At 50.7% G+C, this 9,943-nt stretch overlaps 1 protein-coding gene and 1 long non-coding RNA gene across 3 annotated transcripts; one reads left to right on the top strand and one right to left on the bottom strand.

Annotated features, from left to right (window-relative positions):
- Positions 1-670: 670 nt before the first annotated feature.
- On the bottom strand, positions 671-9,336 carry Nrn1 (neuritin 1). 2 transcript variants are annotated; one of them, XM_052728803.1, is made up of 4 exons: positions 5,313-5,516; position 5,079; positions 4,880-5,024; positions 671-1,848 (listed from the first exon to the last, which is right to left on the bottom strand). In XM_052728803.1, exons 1-4 carry the CDS (start codon positions 5,391-5,393, stop codon positions 1,620-1,622), a joined length of 456 nt encoding a protein of 151 aa, XP_052584763.1. In that variant the 5' UTR covers positions 5,394-5,516; the 3' UTR covers positions 671-1,619. The 2 variants fall into 2 exon arrangements, with proteins under 2 accessions (XP_052584763.1, XP_052584762.1); XM_052728802.1 differs by lacking the exons at position 5,079; positions 5,313-5,516 and adding an exon at positions 9,063-9,336.
- On the top strand, positions 5,031-5,607 carry LOC128104054 (uncharacterized). Its single transcript, XR_008215850.1, has 2 exons — positions 5,031-5,210; positions 5,408-5,607. It is a non-coding gene; the product is annotated as an uncharacterized LOC128104054 (long non-coding RNA).
- Positions 9,337-9,943: the final 607 nt, after the last annotated feature.

Below are 9,943 nucleotides of genomic sequence, written 5' to 3'. Positions count from 1 at the left end.
TGAAATCAGATTTTGATTTCAATGAACCCAAGAGCCTATGCGTATAGTTCTCCTTCCCCCAGCCTACACCATGTATGCAGACCCTGGACCCGGGTCTCCACTGCGGCTGTTTACTAATCTGTAAAGCCATGAGGAGCCTATAAATAGGAGAGGTGGAAGCAGATCGACGGGCAGATCAATAGGGCCCCGTCTCCTCGCCATTTCAGCTGAGCCGTCTTATTAATTATGAAAGGATTCGCCTGATCCCCGCCTGGGAAAGCAGTCTCTCTGCCCCTCTGCAGAGCCCTTAATGGCGGTTCCTTTGCAAGCTGCCTCTAGCCACCGCAGAGGAAGAGGTGTGTGGCGGTTAGGGCCTGACCTGCAGGAACCTAGGTTAGGGCTCAGGCCCACCTGGGGGCTTGGCAGGCGGCTGACCACGGTCATTGTACCTGCGTGTGAAAGTCTCCAGTGCACACTTAGTGAAGGCCTCTGTTCTCTAATGAAATTGAAAACGACCCCTTTTTTTCTTCAAATATAAGCCGAATCTGAGAGACACAGCCAAACGTCTTAACTGATGAGGGTTCCCGTGAAGACGACATCCAGATGTTTGGTGAACAATCACCTGGCTCCCGTGTGCGTTCCTCTAGATATTCTGGGAACTCGGCGGAGGGGAAAAAAAGTGACACCCCCATTTCAAACAATAACTTTTATTTTATACTTCTCTATACTTTGTAGCAAATTTTTGCTGAATTTAATTTATAATAAACTTTTTAAATTACATCTCTCTCTTTTTTAAAATCAAGGCTCTTTTATGTCAAAATCTTTTTTTAACTATAGTTTAGATTTAACATTGATTACCCCCTTGTGATCTATACCGTTGGATATTCAGGTATTACTGTATGTGTAACAGCTAAAACAAGAGAGAGGAGGGAAAATAAAGGCAGTGGACCTGAAAGATGCATCGGCAATAGCAGGTGAAGCCAGCCCCTCAGTGACCATAGCATTTCCTCTGACCACCTTTCCCACTACACCCAGCCTGTTTTCATCTCTCTCTTATCCTTAAAATGCAAAGCCCACACTGTGTGTTTTCGCTTTCCTGGAGGAGAAATGTGCAGTGGAAATGATCAAAACAAGGTACTGTGGAAGAAAGACGTGAGTGTGAGTATTCACCAGATGCTTCCCACGTGGACACCACTCTTGAATTCATTCCCCTGGCCTTCTCCTCTCCTCGCTTTCCTATTAGGAGGAGCCCATCATTTTTCATGTTATCAACATGATTAATATAGTAGGTGGCCCAGGGCCATTCCTGAGATTCTTTTGCCAAAAAATAAAAAAATTTAAAAATGGGGGTGAGTTTGCCGTTTTCTTTTGTGTGTGTGAAGACGGACTAAAGCTGAGGTCCGGTTTTGGCTGTGCTTGCTCGTTCACTGATCGGTAACATTTGGCAAATAAAATACAAGGAATCAAACGAAATAAAAAAGAGAAACAGATTTCCCACAATCCCATATGAGTGTTTTCAACATCACAGAGAATCACAAGGTCCTCAGAGAACGAATGGCTCTTCCTCTCGATTTCCGGGAGCATGGAGTGAGTGTGGGTGGGTGCGCCGGGGGTGGGGGTGGGGGGACCTGGTCCCACGCTCAGAAGGAAAGCCAGGTCGCTAAAGCTGCCGAGAGAGACACCAGGAGCACAGGAAGCGCCGGGAGCAGGGACCCCGCCGCCCCGTTGCCGCTGCCGCAGAGTTCGAATAAGCTGCCTTGGATGTTGAGGTTTTTCGATTCTTTTCTCAGTTTATCCCACATATCTTTCGCCCCTTCCTGGCAATCCGTAAGAGCTGTGACCGTGCAGCTGTGGAAATCCTCCCAGTATCTGGCGAGGAACAGAACAAAACAGAAGAAGCAGGATCACTTTGGGCGCGGGAGGACCCCAGAGCTACGCTCCCGGTGACTGCGCCCTTGCCAACCTCCCAGAGCGCCTCTTCCCCGCCCGCCTCCCCTTTCCCAGACCTGTTCCGCACTGGGTAACGACCGGCCAGATCTTTAGCTCATCCTAAACACCGGGTCCCAGAGTGTGGGCCTCTCCTTTCCGTCTGATTTCCCTAGTCCGGTGCCAAGAGGGGACCTGACAGCCAGGAGCGGGGTCGCACCCGCTGCGTGGCACTGGCACCACAGCCTGCGCAAACAGATTGCTCACCCTCCTCCGGGAAAGCTAAGAAAACAGCACTAAGCCTTGCAAGCTGCGGCCCATTAATGCCTCTTAGCTCGCAAGATGGGTGACTTGCTCTGAGCCAGGCCCTCCCCTCCTGGCTTCTCACATTCTCCTCCCCCTCGCCCCTTCTGTTTCCCTCCTCTCCCCGCCGCGGTCCTTTCGCCTTCGCCTTCGCCCTCCTTCTTTCTCTCCACCCAGCCCCCACACCTTCCTTTTGTTTCCAGTTTTTCCTCATATCCCCTTTCATTTTCCCCCCTCTCTTCCTTTCCGCGCTTCCCGCTTGCTTCGGTCCTCCGAGGTCATCCTGCCTTTCTACAGTCCGGTCCTCCAAAAGGCGTCTGGGGACCCCCGCCAGCTCTTCTCTCCATTCCCAGGTCGGTGAGTATTAAGTGCCTGAGCACCTGAGTAGACTGTGGAGCCTTCTCCAGCTCTTGCAAACCTCTGTGGGTGGCTCCAGGTCTGCGAGGTGGATTCTTACTCTAACCTTCTCCCTAGCATTTTTCATAGGTTTGAATAGCCGGAGTTTATGACCTACCACCTCCAGGTTGTAGTACCCACTTCTCTATAGTGGGCTTGATGGACACCTATGTTGTTCACTCCCGGACCGGGCTCCGGATCCCCCACCTCGGGACAGTTCTCAAATCGACTCACATTAACTCAGCCTCTTCCCCTTCTCCCTCTCAGCTTCAGCCCCGCCCCCACAACCTTCATCCAACCTGTCTTTTTTTTTTTTTAAATTTGTCCCCCTTTCTTGTGGAAACCCAAAATAGATCCCGAAACTAAATATAATCCCAAGCCGTGATCGATTCCTAAAGCTCTGTCTCCTTTCGGAGGTGGGTCGATCTGTATGTCTGGCTCCCACTGCTCCCAGATCTAGAGCTCAGGGTCAGCAGTTACTCTTAGCAGTGTGGGTGCATTTTTTTTTTTTTCCTCAGCTCTTTCCTTTCTGTTCGTGCACCGGGACTGTAAGCTTGTTGAAGGCAAGCTTAACCTTCGCTTCCACTTCAAACCTGGTTTCTGGCTCACAGCGAGTTATATATAAATGCTTGTTGGGGTTCTTGGAACTTAGGCTGCCTCCTAAGGACTTCCTCCTTTCTCTGAATTATTAGGGCTCCGGGACCTGGGCACAGGACTTCCAGGCTCCACAATTTGTAAATAGATACCAAGATTTACAGACACTGCAAGGCCCAAGGGACAACTCCCCTGCAGACTCTAAGGCAATTGCACCTGGAAAGCAAAGGACACACAGACTGCTCCTTTTTTAAGGTATCCCAGATAGGGACTGAGTACTTCTTTGATATGGGGTGTGGAGAAGAGCAAACATTCACCTGGGGCTGGGAGAGGTTAGCTTCACCCACTTGCTGACCAATGGGTACTATTAACATGGTAGGTTCTGGATCCAGCTGCCTGCAGCCTTAGGGACAGCCCTTCTCTTGTCTATGTTTTCCAGGACCTGAGTCTTGCTAAAAAATTAAAGGTAGCTAGGAATATATCATGCTTTTAGCAAATGCTGGAGGTTTTGAAGTATGCAAACCTGCCTTGCTTTGCAGATTCTTTTTTATCAGATGTTTGGAATTAAATATTTTTTTCTGTTTTATGATAGAAAGATATCAGCCACTTACTTGTTGGAGTTCCTAGTGGGTACTGAGGTATTTAGTAAAGTTTTTTTAGCAAGACAAGCCCCTCCATTTGATCATTGCTTAAATGAATACCCTTCTCCCCTATTTAGGAAGAGAAGAACCATGCATACGCTATGGAAAGTGGGCACTTGACTTCTGGGAACAAAGAGTGCTTCTTGCCCTAGCTTTATTACAAGGCCATTTGGTGGGAATGGTCAAATACAAAGTTGAAGGCATTTCTAAGGCCTCCAGCAGCTAAGATGTGGAGGTCCACTGCAGTGGGGCTCTGCTGGATGCCTCCTTTATGGCAGATGCAGGCTTTCTAGCCAACCACTGAGAAAACACCACTGAACCAGGCAATGAAGGCCTCTTCACCCGTGGACCCGCAGCTGCCCCCATCTGGGGAGATCCTACAGATATGGGAAGGGGAAAGGGTGATAGGAGCAAGGAGGGTGGCTACTCCAAACCTGGGAATGGACTGCAAACTTAGCAAAACCTGCCAAGCCCCAAAGTCACTGACACACACCAGTGCTTCAGGCTTTCTCTAGGAAACAAGGAGACCCGTGGTCCCTTCCTGCACTTGCTTAGTGTGCTTTGGAGGGGGGCTTCTCTTAAATCTCCTATTATCCCCAGCTCTTCTTAAACTGGAGTCAACTGTTCAGAGTAGTAGGAGGCTACCTACTCACAAGAAGAAAGATGGGAAATCATTTCAAAGCAGAGATTTTGTGGAATGAGAAACTGCTAAAATGGCACTTGCCCTGGGTCCATGCCTGTTGGGTGCAGGCCCTTAAGACTGGAAAACTTAGGTTAGTGGGAGAATTCTCTCCCTTAGCCGACCTCAGGCCATGAAGTCCCCTTAGACAGTGCAAATTCTAAACCAGGAACCTGGGCCTCAGGGCCAGAGGGCCTGTCGGCAGCCTTGGCTAGAAGGCAGAAAGACAGATTCTCACTAGTAGAATGTCGAGCCCAGGAGGGGAGGGGGTAGGGCAGAGCGTGGGGGTGGGGAGTGGCATGGAACTCCGACCTCAGCAGCGCTCCCAGAAGGGAAACCCAGGGTCAGAGAGGACACTTACGTGCACACGGTCTTGATGTTGGTCTTGTCGTCCAGGCCCTGCGGGTAGTTGGCCATGCTGTCGCCCAGCTTGAGCAAACAGTCTGAAAAGCCCTTAAAGACTGCATCGCACTTGCCCGCTGCTCTCACGGCCTGCACCAGGTAAGCTGCGGGGAGGAGGGAACCAGTCAGCATTGCCACCACCAGGCCCCACCACTGACCCTGTGGCCCCTTGGGGTGGTCTCTCTTAACATTCAGCGAAGTGGCCCAGGAATGACCTATTTGCATTCGGCCCACCTCTGGTGCAGATGGCGGGATCCGAGCGTGGGTGAGTGCAGATGGGTGGCAGGGAGGTAAGTCCATTTATTTTCTCCAGCTCGCTCCCCCAACTGAGCTCCATTTCTTTTTCTGTTTTCATCGCCCCCTCTTCTCACCTCCCTCATCTCCTTTATTACTCTTCTTTCCTCACTCCCTCCTTGTCTCTCAACACTTCCCCCACCAAAAACCCTGTCACGTCTCGCGGTGCAATCTTCCATTTTTGTGGTGACAGAGGGGGTCTGAGAAGTAGAGTGCTGGGGGGCCAAAACGGCCGGCCGGCCGGGCCAGAGAGGTGTGGAGTCCGGGCTTGCGCGGCTGAACCAAGCGCCACACCCCCAACGCAGCCACCGGGCAGCTGGGTCTCTGTCAGGCGCTCAGCAAATATTGCTTAATGAATGAATGAATGAATAAAGTCTTTGGAAGACCGCAACAGCCACGCGGACGGGATGGTTTTTATTACAAGACCGATTGCCCAGCATGAAATCTGTTGTTTGTGAGACCCTTAGGTGCACAGTTCCCTGCCGCTTTAAAGCAGGGCAGTTTAAATGCTCAGGGACCTACCTGAGGTGAGGATTGGTCTCAGTAGCTGGTGTGTGTGTGTGTGTGTGTGTGTGTGTGTGTGTGTGTGACAGATATATCTGTGCCAGTGACCCCAGTCAATGCCCGCAGCCTGGTGTGTGTGTGTGTGTGTGTGTGTGTGTGTGTGTGTGTGTGTGTGTGTGTCCTGTTTTTTTTTCCCTTTTCTTCTTTGCATCTCTCACCTCTGCACTCCCCCTTAATGTTCCTGGAAACAGCCAGGAGATCAGACCTTTCCTCTCAAGGTTGCAGCCAGCCAGCCTGCTAGGCGCCAGATAGGCTGCCGCCTAGGGCTCTGGCTCCTACGGAGCGGGGTGGGGTTGAAGTAGGTAGAAGCTGGGCCAGAGGCAGCGGAGAGAAGGAAAAATCCCAGGCCACGCTGGGATCCTAGCTCCCAAACTCAAGCCAACCAAATCTGGAAGCGCTGGATTTAAGAGCTACTAGCTTCCAGGCAGACTAGGGCGGCGCAACAGCCATTTCTTCCCATCCGGTGGCAAACGAACCGGGTTGGGGGCTCAGTAAATAGAGGGCAAAAAGGCCCCAAACACCTGAGGGTACCCGAAGGGCTCGAGGGAGGATCAAATCTCCACTGTAGGGGCGGGGAAGGGTGACTACTAGAAGGGGAATCCTAGAAGGGAAAGGGGCCTTCGGCTCTAGGGGATTTGGCGCAGGCCTCTTCTACCACCTAACCCTGTTGAAAGCATCGCGGAGGGGTGGAACACTCAGCATCCTCAGTCTCACGCAGCCACCTGTCCCTGAACGCCAGGCTACTGCAGACCCGGGGGAAGGTGACCCAGCCAGACGCAGCCTCCGTGCGGGCTGCGCGTCAGGCAGATTGCCGCAGGAAGAGCTAGGCGGGACTAGTGCTTCCTAATCCGGAACGGGAAGCTCTGCGGAAGGGACCGAGGTTAACTTCCACCTCAGCCGGGGCAGACACATAACCTTTCATAAACCTAGCTTCCTTCACACCTAGTTTTAAAAGCCCTCGGCACTATAACAAAAGCAAATTTTAAACACTGACATCGCGACCTATGAATAAATGAATCTTTGTTCTAATGTGGCTCAGTCACGATGGAAGAAACCCTATACAGCTTCCTCTATAATGCATGTTACAAACACGCCTTTGCAGGAAAGAAACAAAACGCAACCTAGTCTCCCTGGCCCTGGGGCCTTCCTCACCCCCCAAACTCGGAGTCGTTAAAGATGCCATGATGATTTTTAAAAGGGGTGTTGGGGCTTTCTGGGAGCAGGAAGCCCTCCTGTCACCTTATTTTCCCAGGCGTTGCTGGAGCAGATCCTGCAGCGCGCATGTGTGTGAGCGTGTGTAAAATACGAATTCAGGAACATTTCTGTGTTTCGAAATTGTGGCTTCTAGAGATCTAGCTTTCACTGGAGAGCCGGAAGCAATGCGCGGGACAGAGTCTGCAGGCGCAAGCCTCTGCGCAAGTCTGAGCTCTCGGTTCTTTCAGAACCCGGTTTCTGTAACCCCCGGCAGTCGACCCCAGCTCCTCTGTTTTCTCTAACATCCCTATCCAGTGCGGTTTTCATTTGCTCATTCATTCGTTGGACCTTTCATTCATTCCAAACTTCCTCTCGGCGCATCTTTATTCGCTCACCATCCTCTACTTCCCCGCCCCTCCGCAACCCCCACTTTTCTTGCCAAATGTCAGTGATTTGGGACAGCTTCCATCCATGAATTAATAAAGACTGAGGCTCTGATGCAAAAAAAGGGGGTGGTGGTGGTGGTGGACATTTGGGAACATATACATTTTAATTCCACTGGCAGTATTTTGGTCATTTTCAGGCTGAGGTTAATCAAATGCATCCCTCTTGCAATCACTGTTTCATTATTTTCTATTCTCACCCACAAGGAAAACAGAGTCCCCAAACATCCTCCAGGTGAAACGCCTGTCTTAAAATCATCACTGTTTCCTGATCTAGAAGCGTTTGCAGCCTAACTGCAAAATGCCACAGTCACTTATTTCCAACACGTAAAGAATTTGCTGCCCTTGGGAATCTATGTCCTAGGATTGTTGCAGCTCTTTGAACTGGTGTCAAAGGCACAAAATCATCAGATGCAAAGCATTAAGTCATTTCCTAAAATTAAAGGAAAAGCCAACATCCCCATACACGGCCCTTGCTCTGCAAAATCCCAGTTTCTGCAAAATGACAAAAATCCCCCAAAATCATGTCAAATGCGTATAGACCCCGATGGAAAGAATCAATTTTAATGTCCTGGGAACACTGATTCCTCTACATTTCTTATGAAGAAAAAAATATTAAGCATTCCTTTTCTTGTCCCACACAAATTCCCTAACGCACTCCTTAAATACTGCAAGATTTGCCCATAAAGAATTCTACAGCCTGACATGACAGCAGTTCTTTCCATCTCCAGAAAACCCATTGGAGAGTTTCTATTTTTTTCCTCTTGTCCATTCTATTAATAAGCTGCTTTACTTTCACTTTTCGGCTACATTAATTAGTGTTCCCATCCGACATCAGACAAGCGGATTCTTTAGCACTTACAACATTTACATTTTGGTTGGAGAAATATGAACTTTAAAAAAGCTTTTTGACAGTGTAACTGAGACTCAACATTCCTTAACATAAAATGGGGACCGAATTAGTCCTTCTATAAACCGCTGCAAACAAAAATAACAAACACACGAAACGACATATTGCAAACGCGTAAAACCCCTTCCTATATAAAAATAATAGAGATGCTAATATGTAAAGTCACAGACACACGGGAGCCTGAAAAAGTGTATGGGTGCATATTTGGCTGATTTATCCTCCTCGGCGCGGAGTCTGCGGTGCCCGGAGCAAACGCTGCAGCTAGGATATGGGGGAGGGGCGGGGGAAGGACAAAGTTCTAAATGCTGCAGTTTGAGGGCAGCCTTGGAATATCTTTGCTTTCTGCAATAAACTTTTCAGACCTAGCTGCATAGCCATCTAATTTCTGCATTCACATTTCGACCCCTCAAAATAGTACCTTGCAGTATAACAGGGGCCACATGCCACGAGCGCTCCGACCCTGCTTTAACCCGGGAAAGGGTAGCAAAAATGGATGTGCGCTTTGGAGAGAAAGGAGAAAACCCCTTTGGAAAACAGCCTGCCGCACACACTTCAAGTCCCTTACTTTAGGAAAACCGAACCAGGACTCCAGAGTCCCAAACAGCTAATGCCCCGACCCCGGGTGTCTGCAGGGTTTTCTGAATGCAGCGGCAGACGCCGGCCAGCAAGTCCCCTTAGGCGCCTCCGGGGCTGGCAATCTCCCGTCGCCTACCATGCCGGACCGGGCGGCCACTTACCTATTTGCACCGCGAGGATCAGTGAAATATATCTGCCGTTCAACTTAAGTCCCATCCTACGTTTAGTCAAACCATTTGCGACCGCAGACCTTTAAATAGTTAGTTTAGAGAACGCGGGGGAAAGCTGAAAAATAGGCATTGCCAACAAGTTCCGGGAGCGACAGAGACTTTATGCACTGGGAAGGCAGAGGGAGGAGAGAAAGAGAGGGAGCGAGGAAGAGACAGAAAGAGAGCGAGAGAGTGAGAGGCTGGGGGGGGGGAGAGCTGGGAATGGTTCACTCCATTAGGAGGGGGCGGAGGAAGTACAGCCTCACGCCCACGAGCAGGCCTGACGTGGGGGATGACACGGATTGATTTTTTTTTTTTTTAATATAGACACCTTGGTAGAGAATCGCCATTTATAGTCATAAGACTCTGGAATTAATCAGCTATCTCCAATTAATGTGCAATCTCAACGAAATCTCGCCTCTGTGGGGTGACCACTTCCCATCCCGGTGGCCACCCCCGCCTCCTCTTTCCAGGGGCCCCCAGCCCCGCCCCCTCCGTGCGCAGAATCGGGGCTCCCTCTCCTCTCCCCGCCCGGAGCCGGGGAGTCCTGGCGCGCCCACTCGATTGTTCAACCTGCTCCCTCCTCCACCGGCGCCACAACGAACCCAGACACTTCTAACCCTGCAGCGAGGTTTCAGGTGCTTCTGGCCTGGGGGGGAAACTCAGCCGAGCCGAATCGCCGCACCCTCCTCCCTCCACGGCCTGCAGACCCCACACTTGCCTATCCTCTTTTTCTCCAGCCCCTCAGCTGAGCTCTAGGCGCAGCCTGGAGCGCGTGAACACAACACCCGGCCCCCAGCACCCGCACACATGCGCACGCCCGGGAACAGAGC

The sequence above is a fragment of the Peromyscus californicus genome, unplaced genomic scaffold (assembly GCF_007827085.1).
Source record: "Peromyscus californicus insignis strain IS unplaced genomic scaffold, ASM782708v3 Scaffold_8__1_contigs__length_139910024, whole genome shotgun sequence".
Taxonomy (NCBI): domain Eukaryota; kingdom Metazoa; phylum Chordata; class Mammalia; order Rodentia; family Cricetidae; genus Peromyscus; species Peromyscus californicus.
This window is presented reverse-complemented; position numbering and strand designations above follow the sequence as displayed.

Bases quoted from the DNA above. Each gene is read 5' to 3' on its own strand.
- Nrn1 (XM_052728803.1), bottom strand. From the start codon at position 5,393: ATGGAAGATTGCACCGCGAGACGTGACAGGGTTTTTGGTGGGGGAAGT. The intron at 1,849-4,879 runs GTAAGTGTCCTC...GTTCCTCGCCAG, and splicing joins AACATCAAGACCGTGTGCAC to ATACTGGGAGGATTTCCACA.